The sequence below is a fragment of the Oncorhynchus nerka genome, linkage group LG28 (genome assembly GCF_034236695.1).
Source record: "Oncorhynchus nerka isolate Pitt River linkage group LG28, Oner_Uvic_2.0, whole genome shotgun sequence".
Taxonomy (NCBI): domain Eukaryota; kingdom Metazoa; phylum Chordata; class Actinopteri; order Salmoniformes; family Salmonidae; genus Oncorhynchus; species Oncorhynchus nerka.
The window spans coordinates 26,091,505-26,118,327 of record NC_088423.1 but is presented as its reverse complement, the minus strand read 5'-3'; the positions used below and the strand labels follow the sequence as shown (position 1 = coordinate 26,118,327).

At 40.6% G+C, this 26,823-nt stretch overlaps 1 protein-coding gene across 1 annotated transcript in view; it reads left to right on the top strand.

Moving 5' to 3' along the window:
- Positions 1-4,185: 4,185 nt before the first annotated feature.
- LOC115113057 (ligand-dependent corepressor-like) overlaps positions 4,186-26,823 on the top strand; it is a 34,369-nt gene continuing 11,731 nt past the window's right edge. Inside the window, exons 1-3 of the mRNA XM_029640267.2 lie at positions 4,186-4,316; positions 19,137-19,202; positions 21,472-21,551. Coding sequence (XP_029496127.1) covers positions 4,220-4,316; positions 19,137-19,202; positions 21,472-21,551 — 243 coding nt within the window. The 5' untranslated portion in view covers positions 4,186-4,219. The remainder of the gene's footprint in view (positions 4,317-19,136; positions 19,203-21,471; positions 21,552-26,823) is intronic.

Below are 26,823 nucleotides of genomic sequence, written 5' to 3'. Positions count from 1 at the left end.
CAGCTAGCGACTGGAACAAGCTGCAACAAACATTCAAACTGGACAGTTTTATCTCTTCATTCAAAGACTCAATCATGGACACTCTTACTGACAGTTGTGGCTGCTTTGCGTGATGTATTGTTGTCTCTACCTTCTTGCCCTTTGTACTGTTGTTTGTACCCTATTTTGTGCTGCTACCATGTTGTGCGCCTGCCATGTTGTGTTGCTACCATGCTGTGTTGTCATGTGTTGCTTCCCTGCTATGTTGTCCTCGTAGGTCTCTTTTATGTAGTGTTGTTTCTCTTGTCGTGATGTGTGGTTTGTCAAATGTTTTATTTAAATTATTTTTATTTTTAATCCCTGCCCCCATCCCTGCAGGAGGCCTTTTGGTAGGCCTTCATTGTAAATAAGAATTTGTTCTTAACCGACTTACCTAGTTAAATGATATATATATATATATTTTTAAAATAAATTCATGCTCTCCCTCTCAAGCTGAACAAGGCATCAGTAGACCTTGTCCTCGCGCACAGATATAGAATTGTTTTGACAAATTGACTCGCCTCCTGAAGTGCCACCGTAAACAGCACAGTCATTGGTTAGGCTGCGCAAAGGGGTTATTAACATCAGCAAGAGCAGCGCAGGCCGGTGCACATGATTGGGAACCATTGCCATGTGTAATGCAGTGTAGCCTAGTTTTACATACACCATCCTAGCAGCTCAAAAACTCAAAGGAAGTACATTTTCGGAGAAATATAACTTTGCCCTGTACGTCTCCAAGCATCCTCTCCGCATATCCTAGGCCTATAGCCTATTGTAAGCTATAGTCCAGCCTTTACTTGTTCTCTTTCTCAGTTGTGCACCGGGGCCTCCCACTCCTCTTTATATTCTGGTTAGAGCCAGTGTTCACTGTTCTGTGAAGGGAGTAGTACACAGCGTTGTTCGAGATCTTCAGTTTCTTGGTAATTTATAGCATGGAATAGCCTTCATTTCTCAGAACAAGAATAGACTGATAAGTTTCAGAAGAAAGTACTTTGTTTGAGCCTATAATCGAACTCACAAATGTTGATGCTCCCTATACTCAACTAGTCTAAAGAGGGCCAGTTTTATTGCTTCTTTAATCAGAACAACAGTTTTCAGCTGTGCTAACATAATTGTAAAGTTATTTTCTAATGATCAATTAGACTTTTAAAATTATAAACTTGGATTAGCTAACACAACGTGCCATTGGAACACGGGACTGATGGTTGGTGATAATGGACCTCTGTACGCCTCGTCCGACCCTGGTTCGATTCCAGGCTGTATCACAATCGGTCGTGATTGGGAATCCTGTAGGGCGGCTCACAATTGGCCCAGCGTTGTCCGGGTTAGGGTTTGGCCTCATTGCAAATAAGAATTTGACCTTAACCGACTTGCCTAGTTAAATAAAGGTTAAATAAATACAACGTTTTAAAGTAAATTGATGGGGTCACATTTGAGAAACTCTGCTCATATTCGAGGATTGCTTCCCCTCATAATCTGATCCACGCCCGGGAAAGCAGTGGATGTATTATTCGTTCACCAGCACTGAAGAGACTCACGGCTTGTCACCGGTTCTTGATGATAAAACTATTGGAGATGTCCTGTGACCGAGGGCTGCGCTCTGGTTTTAATGAGATACCCTGTCCACATTCTGGCTGTTCAGCAGTGGAGATGGCAGTAAAGGCGTTAATCCTCGTTCAATCTACCCATTTATGTGAGACCAGCTTCTCCTGTCTTGCTGCAACAAAATCGAAATATCGCAACAGACTGGCTGTTGAAAACACCTTGACACCTCTGGGGTGTGCCTGGCACAAAAACGCTTTTGAAACATTAGTGTCTAGTTTGAGAAACAGATGCCTCACAAGTCCTCAACTGGCAGCTTCATTAAATAGTAGCCACAAAACACCAGTCTCGACGTCAACAGTGAAGAGGAGACTCTGGGATGCTGGCCGGCATGCTGGGCTATACTCAGCCTTGTCTCAGGGTAGTAAATTGGTGGTTTGATGATATCCCTCTAGTGGTATGGGGGCTGTGCTTTGGCAAAGTGGGTGGGGTTATATCCTGTCTGGTTGGCCCTTTCCGGGGGTATCGTCGGACGGGGCCACAGTGTCTATCGACCCCTCCTGCCTATTTATGCTGCAATAGTTTGTGTTGGGGGGTTAGGGTCAGTCTGTTATGTCTGGAGTATTTCTCCTGTCTTATCCGGTGTCCTGTGTGAATTTAAGTATGCTCCATCTAATTCTCTCTCTCTCCCTCTCCCTCCCCTCCCGGAGGACCTGAGCCCTGGGACCATGCTTCAGGACTACCTGGCCTGATGACTCCTTGCTGTCCCCAGTCCACCTGGTCATGCTGCTGCTCCAGTTTGAACTGTTCTGCCTGCGGCTATGGAACCCTGACCTGTTCACTGGATGTGCTAGCTTGTCCTTGACCTGTTGTTTTCGACTCTCTCTACCGCACCTGCTGTCTCTAACTCTGAATGATCGGCTATGAAAAGCCAACTGACATTTACTCCCGAGGTGCTGTTGCACCCTCTAAAACCACTGTGATTATTTTTGTTTGACCCTGCTGGTTAGCGATGAACGTTTGAAAATCTTGGCCATGTACTGTTATAATCTCTACCCGGCACAGCCAGAAGAGGACTGGCCACCCCTCAGAGCCTGGTTCCTCTCTCGGTTTCTTCCTAGGTTCTGGCCTTTCTAGGGAGTTTTTCCTAGCCACCGTGCTTCTACAACTGCATTGCTTGCTGTTTGGGGTTTTATGCTGGGTGTCTGTACAGCGCTTTGTGACATTGGCTGATGTAAAAAAGGGCTTTATAAATACATTTGATTGATTGATCACCCACGTTAGCCAGAGTTGAGAATACGGGGAACATATAAAAAATGCCTCTATGCACTCGGTCTCTCCAGACGCAGCTTTTTCACTGTATGGATGGGTTCGAGCAGCAGTCTCATCTGTAGGCCTACAGATCCCGATACAACGGTCCAATCGTAATCCATGTCCCGTTATGGAGGCCTACTTGTTCAGAACACGGAATATCTAACCCTACAGTTGTATTCTGAGGCAACTCTTTGCAACAAAGACAACCTTCATATGTGTACAAGAAGCTGGCATTTGAAATGTCAGCTGTCTCATCTAATTGGATTGCAAACCAATTTGATGTTCGGGCTCTGCTTAAAATCTGCCTGTGCCATATCTTGAATTCTACACGTGTCATTGGAAAGTCGGATTTCACTGATCTTTTTAGCAGTTGGGGTTAAAACCTCTCAGCAAGCATCCACGACTGAGGGCATGACCAGCTTTTCAACTATGTCACTTGGAAATGTTATGAGAGAGGAAGTATGAAGCCTTCAGTAAACTCTCATTGTCTGTGAAATTATTGTGCAGAATTTTCGTTTGGTTATTCATGTCTTTTTTTGTAAAACAAAAATTCTGGCTTATCCTTGATGTAGATGTTTTTGTTTCTAAATATCTGCGCAGTTTGTGTAGCTATACTTAGTCATGGCAACACCATTTGTTTACTGCAGCAGCATGTATAGGTCAGCGCATTGCAAGTATTTATTGGTGTCAAATATGTTGCAGACCTGCAAGCATTCCTCCATGGACTGGCACTGGTCCACAGACCAGGGTTTGAGAAAGGCTGGTATAGGCTGTTGATCATTTTATTGAGACCACACTAGGCACACTTGATATTGCGTGCCCAGCCGAGAATCAGGGATGAGGGGCATCATCGGGCACATGAGATACTTTAACAAGCAACTCATTCTCAAACCCTGAGCAATATTACATTTAATTGATTACAAATTACATGACCCTCCCCTGAACTACATTTAAAAAATACTAAACACTCCCCCTGACTGTAATTGAAAAAGCATGACCCTCCCCCATTTTCATTCAGGTAACTTTTGTTTACTTTTGACCTCTCACTTATTCTTATTCTGTCTAGGCTAAATTATATATTCTAAGAAAAGTTAGACATGAAAGTAGGCCTAAGACAGTCTTCTATTCAAGATCAGTAAATAATGAATGTTAATATGTTGTTCAAGTTAATAAACTGTAGGCCTACTGCTGTGAAAATAGTAGCGCGTTGACAGCGCAGAGTGGAGCATTGACATCACTGTAGTGCGCATAAAGAACAGTAGTGCGCCTATTCTTCATTGCGTGCGCGCTCATCTAGCGCTTTCTCTTTGCCAACGCGCGCGTTCCCGAGAGGGATCGGTAGAAAATGGCGAGTCTGTGCAAGAAGCAGCAATGCACGATCGAGAGGCGAGGCGTTCGGCAGGAACTTGACTCGTGGCGGCACAAACTCATTCATTGTGTAGGTAAGTATGTTCAGTAATGCACGCCGAAGGGACAGTCAGGTTTTCAGGTACCTTTTTACTGTTTTTGTTGACTTCTTCGCCATCAATGTTGCAAAAAAATTCGGGCTGTGACCATCAGGGGTAACACAGAGCGACTTTTTTTGTCCTCAACTGTTCCATTTCCTCTCGACAGTCACTGTTGAGCGCAATGAAATATTGTTTAACGTTACATCGAAATGCAATTACATGGCTCTGAATATTATATTTACTATTTCTTATGCATTTCAGGTTATCTGTGTACCTTTTGGTTTTATCTATAGCTATAATTTGTTTAAAGGGCTCTGTGTTTGTTGTAGCGGGAGTGTCAAACACAGCACTAATTATGAGCGCATATTCAGTTTACTGAGGTGCGCGCTCCCGCGCGATTTTACAGTATTTTTGGTGGGGGGTGGCGGAGGCGATGCTCGGGGGTCAACGAGCTTTTCTCCAAAGTAGCTATCGGGGGCGCGCATTGCTGCAATGAGGAAGTAAGGTCAGACCATAGATTTAAATGACTAGAGAGTCTGTCATAAACCCTCAAAGTTCCAGAATTATTAGGCATAATTAAGTAATAAGGCACAAGAGGCAGTGCTGTATCATGACTACAGTCACAGACAGGTAAATTACATTGTCCAGGACGACGTGATAGCTGAGTGCCTTATTGCTATTATAAAACTGTTACCAACATATTAAAATAATAAAGAATTACATATTTTCATTAACATTTTTTTCAATTGATGCAATTTCATTCTTCCACCAGAATATATATTATTTTGGTCATGTTAGTTCTTTTGGTCATGTTGCTTTAGACACGACGCAATCTTTAATTATTTTTGCATAGTTGCTATGCAAAAGCACTGGTCATCCATAAAAAAAATGGTTGCTATGTGGGCTGGATAACGTTTTCGTCGCTAGATAACCAGCCAACTTCAGCTAATTTAGTCATGGCAAACATTGAACCTGGAATGATAGTACACTAGCTGCATTTTTGTTTGCTTGATCTTTTTCTATTGGTATTTATTTGGATGTCTCCATAATAATGACGTTGATGCGTGATTTTAACTGGCTCAGCAAAAGTTGTCTTGTCTGTGCACATTTCACTCTACGTATGGTACTACAGAGATGGAAATTCAAAAGTGAAACATTGTTTCCGAGGTCTGAAAGGTAGACTGCTAAGTTTATATTAACCCCGCTGTACCAAACTAAGTGCTAGGCTGGAAGCAAGGGGAAATAATATGCGAGTTGAGATGAATAGAAGAGATGATTCGGACAGCAACATGAACATGATATTCTTGTGGATGTGCAGTGATCATTTTCAGATGGAACTGTTAGCAGGCATAGGTGTCTGTGATGGCCAATACAGCACGGCTTGGAACGCTGCTCTTTCAATCAGCATCCAGGATCCAAACCACCAGTTTTATAATGCTGATTTGACTTATGCAGGATAATAAAAGTAAGGCATGTGATATATCGAATTGTTAACCTAATATATTGTCATATAATTATAAATAGTTTTTTTTAACCAATATTCTGTATAAGTGTGAACAGACCATAAATGTCAATGTTTTGTTTTCTTGGCAAGCTGTGTACAATGTCAGTACTTGTTGCATTTACAACTTGTCTAAGTTCTATCACCGGATTTCAGCCAGTGGATTGACTGCATTGTTTGAATTGGAGGATGGCATATTGGCAGTTAATTAGAAACATTTATGGAATAATTCCTCTAAAACTGTCTGTCTGGTTAGCTAACAAACATACCGTGCAGATAAATTCTTCAGATTCATTATTTCAAAAAATATCTCGTCACATCACTGGCAAACTATGACCAAAGTGGCTGACCTTTATCCCATCATAAGAAGGTTCATGTCCATTCTAGTATTTTAATTGGGTTAGACCCTCTAGGGGAAACTTGCTTCTTGGAAACAAAGTTAGTTAGTCGGCTTGCACTTTTCATCAACATTATTTGCCCCCATTTCCCTGTGTATTTTCCTTCAGTACTCTAAAACTGGCGTGCAACATCTTTGTATCTGAGTTTGTTCTTGCTCCGAGAAGTAGTATTCGTTTTTTTTGTTGGCATTGCATCAACCTTACCTACAATGACCTACCAATCTGGTTAATATTAGAATCCCATAAACTGCCTTTATATCTGTGCATGTGCCCTGTGGAAATAGCCAGGCCTCCTTTTTCAGTGACCCACTCACCTACTTAGAGGGAGTTGAAGGTACTGTCCAAAGGAATGCAACAATTTGGATCTCCTTCTCTCGTTTCGTGCTGAACTCAAGCCTGGCCAAATGCACTGTACTGTAAATGAACAGTAGAGTGAAACAACATATTTCACCAACTGTCCATGTCAAGATTTTTAAAATTATTTTTTTTGTGGGGGAAATGCATTGGTGGTAGCATACCTCAAACGTACATTTTTATATTTCACATGCTTACTGAACATGACCCTGATCCCAGGTGTTTACCGAATGCAGTGAAATTAGAAGGAGGGGGGGGGGGTAAAAGAGAAACCAAAACAGAAAGGACATTCTTGCTGTCCACTTCCCCAGGCCAAGTCAGCCCCTATGGTCAGCACTCCATCCTTGACCCACAGCTGTCCTATTGTTCCCCTGCTGCTATGCTACAGTATGGAGGCCTGGGGAGCAGACTTCATAACAGCATCCCCCATTATTACCTAAAGTCAAGACAAAAACAGCCTTTTGTTCAGGTTTTTGGTGGAAAGACGAGAGTAGCAAAAGCCTGCTCAAACTGAAATGGACATTTTGTTCCATGTTGTATGTGTGTGTGTTGTTTTCATGTGAACAGTAAAGTCATGGAGCAGAGAGGAGTGATTGTCCAACAGAACAGCAGAAACTATTGTCTATCAGCCTCCGTATGCAAACGTGTGTATCCACTGTACATGAATCCTCGGTCTTGTTTTGGGAATGTTTTGCATTCCAAATGGCTTGGAATATCAAGGACTATGAATGCCAGCGAAACATAGAAGGCCAATACAGACTTTATGGTGGAGAAAAAGTTGATTTGGGAGGGGGGTCATAACAATTTCAGATGGGACAACTGAACTGCCCTTTTCTACAACTGGGAGCAGGGGAACACAATCTTTGTGAATTGGATGTGGCGCTCAGGCTAGTTGAAATTGTATTTCACGGCACTGCCACAACCCAGAGCTGCAGTAGGGGACAATACGGGGTACCTCTAAAATCCAACCAGTGTTGGGATACACTCTAGTTCTTGATCTCTGGTGCTTTTGAGGTTTCTGAGTTTATAGTGCAGTGTTTATTTAGTATTTCTCAGTTTGAGACTGGGTCGAGGGTTAGCAACAGTCTCTGTACGACCACAGCGATTTCAGCTGAAGCCACAGCTAGGCCTAGTTCCTTATGATGACCTTTTGAAGTGTAGCGTATTGCATCTAGGGGCTTGAGGGCTAGGTGGAGGAACCCCCCCCTGAAGGTTAAATACCGTGGTCTCCAAACAATGACATTGGTGACGGTTAGAAAACATTGTTTAGTGGATGTGCTTCTGTTATCCTGTTTAGCTTCTCCTTCCTTGTGACATTGTTTTTATTCTCTACAGATGCCATTGTTGTGACCCCTGTCTGTGCTATTACAGAGGGATGTGCTTAGACTACCAGTGCAGAGGCTATATATTTACACTAGTGAAAAATGTGTTCCCTCTGACAGTAGATTACTTCTATTGTCAACATAGTTATGAACCATGTAGCTGTTGCTTTGTTTAATCTTCTTGCCTTGAATAAACTGCTTAGGCCTATATCAGTCTTAGAATTCATACTTCATCCATAGTTATGCAGTCTAGCCCAATTTGCTGAATTCTTCATGCAGAGCCCACAATAACTAGGCCTACATAAGAAGCCATTTCTCTGTCCATAATATATAGACAGAGGTTTTTATATATATTTCTTTATACTCTGGTTCTCTTACTTCCTCCTTTCCGGTTCTCTCTGTCTCTCTCTGTCTCTGTGTATATGAACAGACAAAGCCTTCTGCACACAGCCCTGCTAAGGCCTTTTTAATGGAAGGTAGAACCCCCCCCACCCACCAATCATCTTTTTATTATAGCCATTCCTTCTTCACAAAGGAAATGGTGCACTTTTCATCTCTACAGGTAGCCAACGTTTTACGTTGTATCATTTAGCAGATCTATGTTTGTGACTAAATTGCTCATTTTGCCTAGCCTAGATAAAACTATGCCTTGTTTCTAATTGGTAGGTTAACCATGATTTGGTGTATAGCCTCATTGTAATGGCAGTAGCCTATGCCAAAGGTCAGGTAGGCTTTACAGAGAGATGCACGAAAACTCCAACACCCTTTATCACATGGCTTTGTAATTGGTGTAACCTAGAGATGTACATACAGCATGTGTGTAGGCTGTAGTCTCCGTAGGTTTTGTTATTTTAAGAGCAGCAATATGCCATTGGACTGTCGGGTTGCATCACATTTAGGTTTAGGCTGGTTTAGTGGAGCGTGGCTTTGTTTCCCTCTCAGAATGCTGCTCAGATCCCTCGCCACGTTCGTTACTCTTACTGGGTAAGTATAACGGCATGCTGCTGCTCCCTATGTCGACTTGTTCAATGCCCTGTAGAGATGGAACACTACCTGTCGAAATCAATGTTTTGTTACCCACGTGTCATTATTGCATTGTGTAGCATATGTCATTCCCAGAACATCTTAGGTGCTCAACGACCTGTCCAAAATGTATTGCTTTATCAATATGGATCTTTTGGCTAATACATGTGTATTAGCTACATGATTAGGCTATCATCGGCTCGAAGAAATAAAGCATAGGCTAGGATCATTTGTATATGATAGGCTTGTACCCCTAGCCCTAGTGTGCTTGATTTTTAGTGTGCTCTGTGCTTTTTGTATCACTCCTCCTCATCCCCTGTATCTGTGTCTGTGCACTTATCTGCATTGAGCCTCACTCTAGCATGTCTATGACCTCCTTTACACTGTGTGTGAGTGGGATCAACCGCACTGAACATGTGAACATCATATGATCAAGCATGTGCTTCCTTTTTAAGCATGAGAAAAGACCTTAAAACTGATCCTCTCTTTCCACCGGCCCCAGAACACAACTTGTGTGTGTTTTAGTTATGACGATTACTTTCTGGGGCTCTAGGCTGAATGAGAGAAGCTCCCCAATTAGCTTTTGTTAAGATCCCCTCTGTTTTGCTCCCTGTGAAGACTTCTTAGGAGAGAGGAAATGTCAGCTATTACCCGATAGTATCAGTGGAGTGGAGAACAAAAATGGGGGTTAGCATGAAGAGAGGGAAACGGTGAATCCTAAACCACCACCTCGCCCCTACCTGCCTCTGTCACGTGTTGCTGACAACTCCGATGATGACTTCCAGAGTGGTGAGGGGATCAATAATCCCATCAACTTTGGGAAACACCCGTTACTTGAACGACGCAATTCATTTTCCACTTTGAAATAATAAAACAAGCATGAAATTCAAATGAATAAATTCCTCCCCGTCATTTTACAAAATATAAGTTAAACATTTAATTTGGGAGGTAATTCATCTGTTGTGTCATGCATATGGCGGAGTTGCGTGTTCACACGCAAATGGAGAGGAGAGGGGAAGGGACTGATTTGGGATTCATCCAGAGGGAACATGGTACACAGCCCCTAACCACAGAATCTTACAGGGAAAAGAGAGGCGAGGTTGACGATGAAATGTTTGCATACTATTAAAATTTGGGGAGAGAGACATGCATGATGTAACATCTTTCTCCAGTTCAAACAAACTGGTGTGAAGTATTGTACCCTTATTTCACTGCTTAGAAATGGCCAGGATTTTAAAGTAGGCTAGAGGCTGCAGGTAGCCTAGTGGTTTAAGCGCATTGGTTCGAATTCCGGAGACAACTAGGTGAAAAATGTCGCTGTGCCCTTGAGCAAGGCACTTAGCTAACCCTAATTGCTCCTGTAAGTCGCTTTGGATAAGAGCTTCTGCTAAATGACTACAATGTAGAGAGCATGCGCTGAAAATCAATCCCTTTTATCATTTGTTTACGTTCATGAATAGGATTCTGATTCACAGGCTACTGAATTGATTTACTTAAAATAGAAATGACTGCAACTCTGCACCTGCTACAATTGGAGATATGAAAGATGTATCAAAAGAAACAGCCTGCATCTCAGTTTTCACTTTTCCTCATCCATCATAAAAGTTAACGCCATGTGCACAGGGCCCTATAAAATATTGTATTGTAATATTATTGTATTGTAATAATATTGTAATTTTTTTTTTTTTACAATATCCAATTTAGTTTTCCGCAACAATGCTTAAACCACAACAGGAGACCACTTTTGGAGTTTTGGGTGTAGCCTTTTATGCAAGTGCACTAGCGATCTTTCTCTAGCGCTCATGTGATTGCAGAGTTTGCAAAACAAATGACCAATGGATTGATAATAATCATATAATCATGATATCATTCTGCCAGGTAGGCTTCTAACCTAGTTAACATTTCTATTAGGCTTGGGCGGTATACCGGGGATAGTTTTTCAATACTGTCAACTGTAATTTAAATTCAAAATAAAATAAGTTCAATAATTGGAATATTTGTAGCTACTCTTAGCTTATTGTGTTCTTTGTTTCACCTGTCACATAATTTGACATTATGAATCTTACCGTAGTTCCCCAGAACAGTTGATCTTGTCACGTGTTTGGTTTGTAAATGGCACAACGGGAGAAAGCGGGAGCTGGTGAGTCCAGCTGTGTTTGTAGATAAACTTGCTAGTTAGCTAAGTAAGTGGCTGAGTTAATAAGGAGACGGAGCACCATATAGTGTTAGCTTTCTGCTGTGTTTGAGAAGTCAGTGCTTTGGATGAGTTATATGTACAGCTGCCACTCCTGCTATCTTGATTTCCTTTATTTTTTTCCTCCACTCTGTTCTTGGCCAGTCTGCTCCTCCCCCCTATTCTCGAGCAGACCAGGCAGGCCTGTTGCCCTAGCAACCCCACACACTGCTCCAGAGCCAGTACTGTTCTTCCTTCAGACAAGCATCTGTTTACTTTGTTCATTTGCACATTGTCTCTCCTTCACATTTGCTTGTAAATCTCCAAACTCACCAAAAATGACATTTGATAGCTACTATCTGTACGTGTATCATTTTGACCTGGATTGCCTGTCTTTAATTTGTTTTTCATTTGTGCTCATTAGCATATTTAGCTAGCAACCTCTATTGAAATTCGCTATTAGTTTGTGCTAATTTTGTTCGCATTCTGGTTAGATGCCCAATGGACTTTTTGTTGCGTTTTTAGCACCCACTTGTGTACTGTGACGGCAATACAGTAAATCGTGGAGTGTTTTGAGACTGGTGTTTTGCGGTATCCATGAGTTAAAGGGCCTCATTGCCAAAATCCCGAAGTATCTCTTTAAGATCCTACTGAATGATGTACTGTGTTTTGAGGAGACTAGGAGACAGTTTGCTATAGCAGGAAACTTATCCTGGAGCAACAGGAAACGTGGATTATAATTCATGTCATTTTCTTTGTAGGGGTTAATACATTTTTCATTAGAGCAAATCAAGTCTGACTTTTTTTAAGTGGATTTACAAACATCCAGTCTTTTTAAACCCTTGAGTACACTAAATTTGCATTTCTTGCCTTGCAGGAACATTTTCAGCATTGAGTGATCAAATTAAGATCTTACATCTGTACATGCTCAAACACCCAAGTGGGGTAAACTGATAGCAGCCTATACCATGATAGCCTATAAACTGGTATCTTGTCCACTTTTAAGATCACTTATCCACTCTTCCACTACTTCTGTGATAGTAGTTACTCTAGTAGTCCAGTCTTTTAGATTAGGATAAATTGCCCCTAGACACTAATCAAGGTCAGATTCTAGGTTTCCCTTAACCTCCCCAAATCTTAATAATTTAAGGTGATCCTAGATCTGTGCCTAAGGGGACTGCTACCCAGAGCTTTGCTAAAAGGGGACTTCAGTAGTTAAGTGCTTCTGGGAGGGGAGATGGTGTCACTCCAAATCTCTTCCCCCATCCTCAGCCCTGAATTGGTTACAGATATAGGTCAGGAGAAGGCAAAGAGAGATTGGGTAGTTAGTCACACTGAGCGGTGAGCACCGTGTAGCTGCATGGTAGGCCTAACTAAAGACAGACCTGCTGCAGCTGGTTCCTCATAGGAGCTAGTAGCTCCACCTCAAAAAGCATAAGGAGATTTCGATACCCACCACCTTGGAGTGTTCTGAAATATTTAGAAACCGATACGTTTTGCATTTCTGTAACATTATTTTGTTCAAATATAGTTTGTACACTGAGAAATGAAGCTAATTGATTTAGCTTTAGATTCATATGATATTCACAATTTAATTTTTTTTAACCTTTTATTTAACTAGGCAAGTCCGTTAAGAACACATTCTTTTTTTTCAATGACTGCCTAGGAACGGTGGGTAAAGTGCCTTGTTCAGGGGTAGAACGACAGATTTTTACCTTGTCAGCTCATGGATTCGATCTTGCAACCTTTCGGTTACTAGTCCAACGCTCTAACCACTAGGCTACCTGCCACCCCAAATATAGTACCTTAAATTTGATTTGGACCAAACTTTTTCTAACATTTGGAATCCAAAGAAATAGTCAAAAGCCAGCCATGGACCCCAAACCAACAACAAGTATACAGTATCAGTTCTCATGGCTTGCTGAAGTGACATGGAACGACCCTCAACTGTTTTCATGTGCTCATACAGTATAGCTTATGCACCACTCATGAGGAGCTCCTATAACATTTAGATTGAATAAGAGATCTAATAAGTGCTCTTCTACACATACTGTAATCGCCTTTTGAGTTGTAGGAGGGTTGGCTCTAGTTCAAACCGCTAATATTACCTCACCAAACAAACAGTAACTCTTTGGAAGAGCGGGGATAGAGTGCTGTCTGAAACCGTTTAAGTGTGCCTTGTTGGACTTTGGAAGATAGTTCGCCAGTCTGTGGCTCTTTCGGCACTGCGGGTGAAGCACGGCTCTTTCATGCAGTGCGCCAGAGCAGCTCCACTGCCGGGAGACATGGTAAAGCATATTAATATACTGTATGTTACTTGCATGCAAACAAAGGATGCTTTGCTACCACACCCACAACGGAAGCACAATTATGGTCTCGGATTCGTCTCGGATTAGGCTTGAAGTCATAAACAGCGCTAGGATTGAAGCATTGCGAAGAACTGCTGGCAAACGTAGGAAAGTGCAGTTTGAATGAATGCTTACGAGCCTGCTGCTGCCTACCACCGCTCAGTCAGACTGCTCTATCAAATCATAGACTTAATTATAATAAGCACACAGAAATACGAGCCTTGGGTCATTAATATAGTCAAATCCAGAAACTATCATTTTGAAAACAAAACGTTTATTCTTTCAGTGAAATATAGAACCGTTCTGTATTTTACCGAACTGGTGGCATCCATAAGTCTAAATATTGCTGTTACACTGCACAACCAATGTTATGTCATAATTATGTAAAATTTTGTCAAGTTAATTACGGTCTTTGTTAGGAAGAAATGGTCTTCACACAGTTCGCAACGAGCCAGGCGGCCCAAACTGCTACATATACCCTGACTCTGCTTGCACTGAACGCAAGAGAAGTGACACAATTTCCCTAGTTAATATTGCCTGCTAACATGCATTTCTTTTAACTAAATATGCAGGTTTAAAAAATATATACTTGTGCATTGGTTTTAAGAAAGGCATGTTTATGGTTAGGTACATTGGTGCAATGACAGTGCTTTTTTCACGACTGCGCTTGTTAAATCATCACCCTTTTGGCGAAGTAGGCTGTGATTCAATGATGAATTAACAGGCACCGCATTGATTATATGCAACACAGGACAAGCTAGTTAAACTAGGGATTATGTGAAGATTGTTTTTTTATAAGAGAAGTTTAATGCTAGCTAGCAGCTTACCTTGCTGCACTTGCGTAACAGGTGGTCAGCCTGCCACACAGTCTCCTCGTGGAGTGCAATGTAATCGGCCATAATCGAAGTTCAAAAATGCCGGCTACCGATTTATGAAAACTTGAAATCGTCCCTAATTAATTTAATCGGTCGACCTCTGTGTATGGTTCATCTAGAATCCTGCCATCCTTATGCTCAGCAATTTACTTACGTTTTGATATTAGGCCTCTGAACTGTAGATTGACAGTGTCTACTCTAGATTTCTGGAGACAAGGCACAAAGACCCTAGAAATTAAAGATACCAGTGTTTTCAATTGAAAAACATGGCAAATGGTGAGGTACCTTTCTTTGTAATATTCTGTGATACTAGCCTGAATCTTTTAAGATTGACCTTAATTGATTTCCTCACATTAGGTAAGTAGTGTTGCCTAATGGCTATTGGATCATATTTTGCAGTCTCTCTTATTAACTCTTTGTTCCACACCTCTTTACCTTGCGCCTCGTTACTGCCATGCCTGTAGGCTATAGGCTAGCTTCAGAATCGTATCTCTACCCTGTAGGCCTATTCTACCCTATATACTGTAGGCATATACCGCGGGTTATCCACAGTAGCCTAATTCATTTCTTCAATTAGTGGGTTAGGCCTAATGGTTTATCAAGTGGTCACGATCCCTAGAAGAACTCCCATGTCACTGCTTGTAATGCTTCCTTCATATATTGGATAGCGTGGTTTTCAGTAGCTCACTACTAGCAGTGTGTTTTGAGGGTCGGATAGTTGGCTATTTCTTCCATGCATTTGGTTGTAATTCAGCATCATCACCATACCCACACCCCATTGTTGAATGCTCTGAGTTAGATAAATTTGATGTGGAGTTAACTCTTCATGAGATCCAGCATGTCAGCTACATGAGGTTGCCTCTAGAACACATTTTACTGGCTCCCCCTCTACCTACCTCCCTTCGCTGGAAATGTAGGCCGCTGTGTTCACCAAAATTGTATTTTTTTTTGGAGGGGGGGGGTTTGTTTCTTTGGAATTGTTGTTATTAGGTCTTACGCTAGTAATGACGTTGTTGTGTGGGTATGATTGATCACCTCTTTTTATTAAAGCAGGTATGCAGTCTAGTGATTTATACAAAATCGGAGGAAAATAACTCTTGTTTCTGTGTTGTATAGCCCAGTAGTTGTTTATCACAATGTTGTTCTAGCACCCTGAGCTCATTGTTGTGTTGCTACTGACAGCCCTTTTTAATAGTGCGTCTCACTGCCTCACGTTTAAATGCCCTAAAATAAATTCCTGAAGAGTGACTTGATTTAATGGCGTTGATTTGTCAAACCAAAGTGGATGACCTATTTTTCTTTTTTCTCCCTCTGAAATATTCCCGACATGGGATTGGATGGTTGGGTTAGCTAGCCGCTGCAGATGAAGTCCTGTTCACTAACCCAGAAACAGCACATCCCTCCCTCTTCCTCCAGCTAGGGGCTAGTGCTAGCCTATATTTTCACTACTTTTTTGTCTTTGCCTGTTCTTTTTTTCCCTAATTTTTCTTCTTCTGGAGGGGGTTGTAATTGGGGGAATGGGAGAGAGGCAAGGTTTTAAAATGAGGACTAGGTTAAGTTCTGTGCATGAACCCAGAAACAGAGGAACTCTCAGCTCTAGCTGTAGGCTTGAATGGCTAGATTGAACCATTTATTTATCTGGTTCTTTTGTCACATTCTGTTCTGGAGGTGGAGGATGGGGTTGGAACAAGGGGATTTTAAGAGGGTTTTTACATTATTGGCACTTTATTGATTGAGGAAGAGAGTGGATGGCAAGTTCATGACTTCGACCGTAGGCTGGTTTTGCTCGTGGAAACATTAAGTATTTGTATTGTATTAAAATGCACAAACATGCTGTGTTGGTTTTTGTGTCTAGATGCAGTATTTTTCCTGGAAAGTGTTTAGGATGTGTGACTTTGGCTACATAAATAGGCAAATGACGAACATTTAGTTTTTGTATCCTAGTGGAGTAGACTACTGGAAGATAAACTTGTTGAGAACATACTCTGTCCTCTTATTTGCACCAAAACAACACGATGGTAAACAACACGTATTCTGTTGTTGCAACTATGGTGAGGGTCTTTACTAGAGCATGTTGTGTGGTTTGACGTTCTACAGACAAGTGGACAGATGTCGCCTCTGACCTCTAACGCATCAATGGACATATTGCACTGAAAATTGGCAAGTGTACTAACACAAGGTAATCTCTTGTTAAACCATCGATATGGGCTAAAATCATCCACACAGTTGATCAATTGCTACCATCATTGGCCACGATTTACCATTTCTTAAAGCGGATGAATGTCGAGATGTTCTGTTAGTCCTGATTGCTGCCAACATCTTTCAATGATATTTCGCCCTCTGAACAAAGTGTACTAACAAAGCAGGATCAATAAGGGAGATTTATCTATTTCACAATCATTCTGTACGACTGAAATAAAGTATTTCCTCAGTTAGCATACCACGGCAAATCTTTGGCAATTTACCCGACACTGTATGAATGTAAAACTATTGTTGGTGTAGCCTATTCGTATAACTTGTTGTCCATTTAATTATATGTATCTTATCAAGATCGGGGGGATATCCCTGGACTGTCCATATTTGAAATCTGTAGGCTATTAAATCAAGTCAGTCGTGATGAGTTTGGCCTATAATAATTTTGTGTCAAATGACAATGTGGTTAATGGTTATTTCAAATAGCACCACAGCATCATTTTATTTATTTTTAAAGGTGAAACGTTTGAATGATATATAGGCATACTTCTATATTCTTATAAAACAAATATTTTATTCATCAGCCTTACGGTGTCCGATGGGTCGATGATTCATTGGGGGCGGGAGTGGAGAACGTAGAAGCAGCTGTCTAGTATCATAATCACTTGACAAGGTAACAATGAGAGATCAACTAATCTGTTGATTTATTCTTGTGGGTTTAACACACAGGTGCATGTAATCTCCTATTAGTAGCGTTTTAAGAAATCCAGTGGTAGCAGGTCTGCCTGTTCGTTGCTATAAGTACCTATAAAGTAACAGGGTTTTAAATCGGTCATAAATCCCTGTGTGACATGGGAAAGGGAAGCTTGTTGTGTGCAACAAGGAAGGGCATGTGAATGCAACATTTGTGATTAAATACATTTCTAGCCTGTCTATCTATGGGTAACAGGGTTGACATGGTATGCTAGACCCACTCGGTTTCCACCACAAAACACCAGAAAATAGCCAAAAAGAGTAGAACCAGCTCACGTGCTTTTACACTTTGATTTGACTATTAGATGTGCAATGTTTATTTTGGCTAAAAAAGGCATACTTTCACCATATTAAAACGGGTCCAATTCACGTAGCAGGGTTGACCTTAAAATGAGGGCCATGTTTTTAGTTGTTAGTTTTTTTTTTACCATAAAATGATTCGCTAATCTCATTAAATAAATCATCTTCAGAAATTACATTTTGAGGCAACAAAATAACCCCAACATTGTAAAGCCAAGTTAACTGGGTTAATATCTCCATGGAAGTCAGTGTGCATGGAGGGACATGTCAAATGGCAGAATTCTGATAATTTGAAGTCTTTTTATTCATCTACAAAATCTGTATTTAATTCTCCATGTGGTCTACGTTAAAGGGCACTTTATTGAATATAACGGGCTTTTAAAATGCAATATTGGTGCACAATTATTACTTAAAATATTAAAGGGGTGCAAAAGGCATTCATTTTGTGGAACATCACACTTATTATATTAGGCTATGTTCTGAAGTGAACGGTGCTCCGCCTAGTGAGCCAGCCACCCTTTCTCTATAGATGAGTGAACTAACTCCTGCTGTCGGAAGTTAAGACTCTTTGGACGTTAAGAGGGAATTGTGTTGACAGTCAGTGTATAGCCTAGCCTACGTATGTGTGTGTGTGCTGGCACAATCATTGCATAATTGTGCAACTGACAATTATGGACAATAACCTGAACATTTTTTAAAATCATCTTTACTTGAGGGAAGGTTTGGTTGTTATTTTACAAGCAGAACTGCACGGTCGGGAGAAAAAATCTTGAATTTCAAAAGTTCCAAGTGGTCAAAATCATTAGCTTTTGAGACCGGGGTGACCAAAGCTGTGTTGTATTAATTAGTCTAAGTATGCTGTAGCAACATTTTGAAGATTCATTACAAACTGAAACCCTTTTTTCAATAAAAATGACAATTATCACAATGTCATTGCCATGGTGTGTATCCCGTTGCCTCCGTCAGTACAGTCCAGAGCAGTCTGTGACATGACAGATTCTGCACTACTATTGATTGACAGACCCAAACCCTCTCCTCTGACCGTTGCCTCAACATGTTAGCACACCAAACTGTGTAGTCTTTCTTGTTGCTTGGCAACTGGCAGACCCTTGTGCATGCTATATCATTAGTCAAAACGTACGTGCATTCCATTTAATGTGTTTTTTTATTTTTTTTATGTGAGGCAAGAGGAGATTTGCTGAGGGTGTGCTTCAAGATGAAATTGAAAGTCAAAGTGGGGTTGTGGAGAATTAGGCATGTATAGGAAGGATGGTGTTTGATCACAGAGAATGTCAAAGTTTCTCAGTAATTGACACTTTGGCAGAAATACATTTAATTAGGCTCCTTGGCAGTAGACTAGGGACTATGTACTTACTCTATCATACATTTACAGTGAATGCAATGGGAAGCATAGGCCTACATCTTAAACTGTAGGCTACATGATTTTGGGCCTCTAATGGATTGAAATTCCCCAACATTTGTAGAATGAAATGCATTTTTTTTTGCATTTTGCCTATTCGTGGGTTTATAGAATGTTCTATGTATTCATGGAATGTATTGTTCTTTTTCCACAGGTTTTGAGAGCATTTTAGAAGGGTTGTTTGGGTCGGGGCTGCTGGAGGATCTAACGTCATTTAAAGGTGAGTCAATTTGTTGCACTGACTGACACACAAACCCACATCACTGCTACTCTCATTATGTCCATCCCATGTCATAAACACAAATCGTTGTTCCGGGACTTCTGAACTGATGCCCGCGTTGATTTGATGAACAATTCCATAGTCAAACACGTGAAGAAGTGTAGGCATAAGTATTTAGTATTTTCTGAGTGTACGTAGGCCTATATTTCCCCCCCTATCACAATGCTGTGCTATTGTACCATGTGGTACCCTTCCACAGTGACTCCTCCTTGTAAACAGTCCGCTTGGCCTCTGGAAAGAGACACGCTTTGTGTTCATATGAAGTTGGGAGTTTGGGCTGGCCTGGAGCCAAGGTTAAAGCCTGTACAGTTCTTTCAGACAAAATGCGTGATATTTACTGACGACAATGGAAGGCATTTATTTAGAGTTTTGACGACTTCTGCTCGAGCGCTGTAAAAGACTACCCTAAATGGGACTATAGTACCAGTTGCTTTGGTTCGAAGCAAATGTACAATACGATCCATACAAACAAAATGATGGGGAAGTTGGTGGGGTTACTCAAGATCATGTGAGTGAATAGATTTCAGCTAGAACACTATCATCATTACTAGTAGGAGTGAACTGGGTGTCCTGAGAGTCAAAACCCTCCTAGTGCTGCAAGAATGCATTCTTGTGCTTGACAAAACAAACATAGAATGTGTGCTAACTTTAACTCAACCATGCTCTTTCTTCTGACAAGAATGGTACTGATTTCAATTGAATACTAGGACCACTATTGTTAATTGCCGTACTTGATCAAGACTAGACTTGATTTTATACATTAAAAAAATCTATAAAAAAAGACAGAATTTATCGGAGTAACCTATTGCTTGGAGAACATTGAAGACAATATTCACTTTAGAGATCGGTTAAAGATGAGCTGACCATGAAAGCCTATTCCATCAGACATGATTTATTTCTCTATTTAATGTAGATGATTTAATAGGCTCTCAAGACCTAGTTCAACAGTGAATCAATGTGAAACTGCCCACCTCTGACTAGGTATATTAATGTACTCAATTATTAAATTATGCTCTTAGCTGAAGGTTAGTAGGACTCGAAGCAAATGGATTTCCATGGCAACCGACCGACCAGGCACAAATTCCCAGTCTCTGACACCATTTGGTAACTTTCTTTGTTTTAATTATCTTCGATGAGCTCCTTGAGCTAGTCTGTTCATGTCCTTTACCTTTTTTAACTAAACATCAGTCGCACTTAGACTGAGTGTGACTGAGATCACGGTCTAGTTCAGTGGTTCTCAACTGATTTTTGCCTCAGGACCCAAATTGGACCAGGTTGTCTGTCACAATCCAATATTCACTGAAATGCCATCTAGATAAGCAATTTTAACGCTATTTTGAGTAAATGTATCAATTTATATGACAAGGGAAAAGAACATTCCCACCTTTTCCATTGTCAATAATAGTTTTGCCCATATTCTTGATGAATGTTAGTAAGCTCACTGGTTTGAGATCACAGAATCAACCAAATCAAATTTATTTGTCACATACACATGGTTAGCAGATGTTAATGCGAGTGTAGCCAAATGCTTGTGCTTCTAGTTCCGACAATGCAGTAATAACCAACGAGTAATCTAACCTAACAATTCCAAAACTACTACCTTATACACACACAAGTGTAAAGGGATAAAGAATATGTACATAAAGATATGAATGAGTGATGGTACAGAACGGCATAGGCAAGATGCAGTAGATGGTATCGAGTACAGTATATACATATGAGATGAATCATGTAGGGTATTAGCAACGCTAAATAGCGTTGCTAATAGCTCCTATATTGAAAATACTAATTTAATAAATTGTTTTCAGAGATTAAATGATAAAAAATGTAGAAATGTACACTATTATCTGCTAATCTCATTTTAGAGATTCATGTAAGCAACCAAACAATTGTGAATATAGTGCATAATATACACTTTTAGTATTACATAAGAATCACTAACTTGAAAATAAGATTTGTTTTTATTACCAATCAATTGTCAATGTCTACTCATGTTTTTTTCTTTCCACAATAAGTGGTTGACTCTGACATCTGTGATTCATATAAATCCTAGTGGACTGTGTCACTGTATCCAGGACTTCTAAAGAGGTTTTCTTTGGGAGAATTTTTGTTGCTTTTTTCATGTTTTTAACCACCATCTGAGATGTTTTTGTCATACTCCACCATACCCTGTCCTCTCCTTTCTAAAATGTTTCTCCTGGATCCACAGACTGTGAGCCTGAAGGTGTGTCAGACTGGTCATTTGATGAGAACTGCCTGTTCTGCTGCTTAAGACGAGACAAAGTCAAGGTAACTGTTTTTGGGTTTTTTTCTTCCTCCATTCTGTCTTCTGCGGTTCCACCTGTAGTGATTGAAGTGTTTCCATTATCCATTTAGGCAAATTGTGCATTAATAATGAATTGGAGACAGATCTGTTTCATGTCTTCCGGTAGCCCGCAAAAGCCAGCATGGATAGAATGCAAGAATTTACTTATATTTGCCATATTCTAATCGTTCTCATGTGCCAACCTATCACCACAGTCCGTGCCATGGTGAAACTTGCACCCATAGATGAGAAATAATTAGATGGTGAAACGTGCATCCAAGTTATAAATTGTATTTTAATGTTTAAGGACTCCTGGAAGATTAGTCCAAATGGGGACTAAAAGAGAATCAAATCAACCAGAAAAGCAAGGTGATGAAATTCAGGCATTCTTGAAAGTCAAGACAATCCTTGTCCTGCACAGAAACATACTTTTTATAGTTGAAACATAGATTTAGCAAGCAGTAGGCATTTAGAATTAAATGGTGAGTGGAGCTTTATAGTTACATGATGACATCACGTGCCTCATATATACCATTTTAATTCAAAAGTTCCATAATTTGTATTTAACATTTTTTTAAATGAAGTTTGACAAACGAAATATCCCTGTCGAACGAAAAACAATTTATCAGTCTTTTGAACATTTCTCCTATAGCTACCGTTTCCATTACACATGTCGCAATGTATATATTTTTTGAAACATTGCTTTTGATTAATAAGGCTTGCACGCTCTCCCTCTTGGGATTCATCTGTAAAGAACACATTTCTCCGGTGTGCCAGTGGCTATCGGAGGTGAGCATTTGCCCACTGAAGTCCGTTACGACAACTGCAGTCAGGTCAAGACCCTGGTGAGGATGATGAGCACGCAGATGAGCTTCCCTGAGGCAGTTTCTGACAGTTTGTGCAGAAATGCTTCGGTTGTGCAAACCCAGTTTTATCAGCTGTCTGGGTGGCAGTTCTCAAACGATCTCACAGGTGAAGAAGCCAGATGTGGATGTTCTGGGCTGGCATGGCTACGCGTGGTCTGTGGTTGTGAGGCCAGTTGAGCATACTGCCAAATTCTCTAAAATGAGAGGTGGCTTATGGTAGAGACATTAACAATAAATTCTCTTGCAACACCTCTGGTGGACATGCCTGTCATAAGCATGTCAATTGCACGCTCCCTCAACTTGAGACATCTTTGGCATTTTGTTGTGTTACAAAACTGCACATTTTAAATTGGTCTTACCTGTGTAATGATCATGCTGTTTAATCAGCTTCTTGATATGCCACACCTGTCAGGTGGCTGGATTATTTTGGCAAAGTAGAAATGCTCACTAACAGGGATGTAAACAAATTAGCAAACCAAATTTGAGATTAATAAGCTTTTTGTGCGTATGGAACATGTCTGGGATCTTTTATTTCAGCTCATGAAACATGGTACCAACACTGTGTGTGTGCGCACACAGGACTGCTGTCTGACCCTAACTCATTCATTGCTAGAGTTGTCTGGGCTGCTCCCCACTCATGCTGCACAGGAGTTAACACACTTGAATAATGCAACACGGCATGTAGAAATGTTGAAACTGCTCATTACTGTTCGAGAAACAATGTCCATACAGGCTAGAAAACTTGACAATGCAAGAGGATACCGGTAGCTTCCAGCTTTAATTATTGGCTTACTTTTCTTGCTAGCTTACAACTAAATTAATTCACTACCCTAGTACTTTGTTTGTGATAATATGCCAACCATAATTCAAATATATGCTGATTTCAAAGCTGATTGTCACCAAAAACGTATTCACTTCCTCGCCTCAGTCCGATTTCCACAAGATTCCGTAGCTATATTCTGGATCTTCACTAGTTACTATAACCACCGTCATCAACTGCCTATTTCTCTTCTTAAAATGTGATTTGAAACCTAACCGTATCAATACTGTTAACCTTATTTCTAACCCTAACCAAAAATAAAGACCCAAAATGTAGAATTCTGCCTTGCGGACTTTCTTAAAGAAGCAGTGCACACTTTTATAAAAGAGATTTTGTTTATGCAAATGTTGTTGATTAGTACAATAAAATAATGTGCCCCTAGCATTTGCTAATAAAATACATACATCCTAAATGGAAGGGACTGTCATCTTTAACCTCATGAAATCAGCTAAAACAAGCTCAAACTCAATGCATGCACACAATCCTATTGAATAATATGCATTCACCTGTTTTGTGAATAGACCTATGCTACATCTTGATTTACTAGGTTTATCAATAGATTTACTATTCAAATACATTATTTCTATTGTTTGGTAGTTAGATTGGTAAAAAAAAAGTCAAATTGATTGTATAATTGATTAAATAATGCATAAATTACACTCCAATTTTTTTTTCCAAATAATGTTCAAATGTAATGATCATGAACTCAAAAGATGCCCAGCAATTGAACGAAGCAGTAGCTGAGTTTATCTGTCTGGATCAAGTGCCATTCTGTGACTGACTAATATGCCTTATTTGGTTTTGGTATCGAGTATCGTGATACTTAACCTGGTATCGATATAAAAGTCAAAACTGGTATCGTAACAACACTAATTCTGACTGACTGTACAGAATCTAATGGATGTGGATTGGAGGACAATTTGCTCAAAGTTCACCCAGTAACTGGCCCTTACAATATAGTGCATTCGGAAAGTGTTCAGACCCCTTGACTTTTCCACATTTTGTTACATTGCAGCTTTATTATAAAATTGATTTAAAAAAACAACATACACACACACAATACCCTATAATGACAGCAAAAAAAAAAAATTGAAACATTTTTGCACAATAAACAAATACCTTATTTACATACAGTACCAGTCAAAGTTTGGACACACGTACTCATTCCAGGGTGTTTCTTTATTTTTACTATCTACATTGTAGAATAATAGTGGAGACATGGAATCATGTAGTAACCAAAAAAGTGTTAGATTTGTTTATTTTAGATTCTTCAAAGAATCTTGATGACAGCTTTGCACACTTGGCATTCTCTCAACCAGCTTTACCTGGAAGGCTTTTCCAACAATCTTGAAGGAGTTCCCACATATGCTGAGCACTTGTTGGCTGATTTTCCTTCACTCTGTGGTCCAACTCATCCCAAACCATCTGTTGGGTTGAGGTCGGGTGAACCAAGCCATTAGATCTGTGGAATTGTCCGTAGAGCACCGAGACAGGATTGTGTCAAGGCACAGATCTGGGGAAGGGTACCAACAAATTAGAGCATTGAAGATCCCCAAGAACACAGTGGCCTCCATAATTCTTAAATGGAAGCAGTTTGGAACCACCAAGACTCTTCCCAGAGCTGGCCATCTGGCCAAACTGGGCAATCGGGAGAGAAGGGCCGTGGTCAAGGAGGTGACCAAGAACCTGATGGTCCCTTTGACAGATCTCCAGAGTTCCTCTGTGGAGATGGTTGTCCTTCTGGAAGGTTCTCCCATCACTGCAACACTCCACCAATCAGGAATTTATGGTTGAGTGGCCAGACAGAAGCCACTCTTCAGTAAAAGACAAATAACAGACTGCTTGCCGTTTGCCAAAAGGCACCTAAAGGACTCTCAGACCATGAGAAACAAGATTCTCTTGTCTGGTGAAACCAATATTGAAATAATTGGCCCGAATGCCAAGTGTAACATCTGGAGGAAACCTGGCACCATCCCTACGGTGAAACATGGTGGTGGCAGCATCATGCTGTGGGGATGTTTTTCAGTGGCAGGGACTGGGAGACTAGTCAGGATTGAGGCAAAGATGAATGGAGAAAAGTGCAGAGATCCTTGATGAAAACCTGCTCAGGACCTCAGACTGAGGCAAAGGTTCACCTTCCAAACGGACAACAAACGTAAGCACACAGCCAAGACAATGCAGGAGTGGCTTCAGGACAAGTCTCAATGTCCTTGAGTGGCCCAGCCACAGCCTGGACTTCAACCCGGTCGAACATCTCTTGAGAGACTTGAAAATAGTGTGTGCAGCGACCCTCTCCATACAACCTGACAGAGCTTGAGGGGATCTTCATAGAAGAATGTGAGTAACTCTCCAATTACAGGTGTGCCAAGCTTGTAGCGTCATACCCAAGAAGACTCAAGGCTGTAATCACTGCAAAAGGTCTCTCAACAAAGTACTGAGTAAAGCATCTGAATACTTATGTAAATGTGATACTTCAGTTCTTTATTTTTTAAAATTATTTTGCAAAACATTCTAAACCTGTTTATGCCTTGTCATGAACACTTTAATCCCTTTTAGAACAAGGCTGTAACGTAACAAAATGTAGAAAGTCTAGGGGTCTGAGTACTTTCCGAATGCACTGTATAGAGGCAGAGCTGCACATGAAAAGAACAGACTGCTCTTCCTCCCCTCCTCCATGCCTACTGTACTCATCTAGCAGAACATGGACGTTGTCCCGAACTACAGATACAGGCCAGGGTCAGATTGTTTTTTATCTCCCAAATGGTTCTGGTTACATTGAGGGTTGGGGTAATCTGATCCTAAATCAGCCACAAACTCTGCTAAAGGCTTCCCACCCGAAACAGTTCGGAACAGTTTGTGCATATATGACAACATTTGGTGACATCATATATGACAACATTTGGTGACATCATATATGACAACATTTGGTGACATTTTTTGTTATCTTTGGTCTTCGGCAATTTTTTTTTCTTCCCCCTGGTTGTTCGCGCACACAATGTTTTTTTCTCAAGGCAAGCCAAAGTCGGCAGCCGAAGTTCACTTGCCTTTGTCGGGGGTTGGTCAACGGTAAGGATTCTTCAATAAAGTGTTTGTTGTCATTCAACCGGAGACTAATTGTTTTCATGATTTTAAAAATTCACTTAATACTGTACAAAACATCTTAGATGTAAAATTGTGCGACTAAGATCACCTCGGCAAAAATGTTAGATTTCTTGAGTTCTGTCATTAATTTTTATCTTAGATTAATTCTGACTATTTTGAAGAAGTGTATGTATACTGGGTATGGCGTCTCAAAATGGACAAACCCTACTATTGCCCTTTTCCTCCATTTTAAACTATTTTTGCGACAGATCTTTTAAGGGAGTATGCGAGCACTCTGCTAGTTGCCAGCTGAACTGAAGCATACTGAGGTCTTAACCAATACAGCACATCTTTAGTTTGTTCTGTGACAAATCTGCCACATAATTAGTCTTTAAGCTTTCCCGAGATCAAAAGGTATGAGCGCTGTGTAGGGGTCTGTATAATGAAGATGATTACCGGTGCTCTTCGGATAATCTTGTTTTTTTCCAG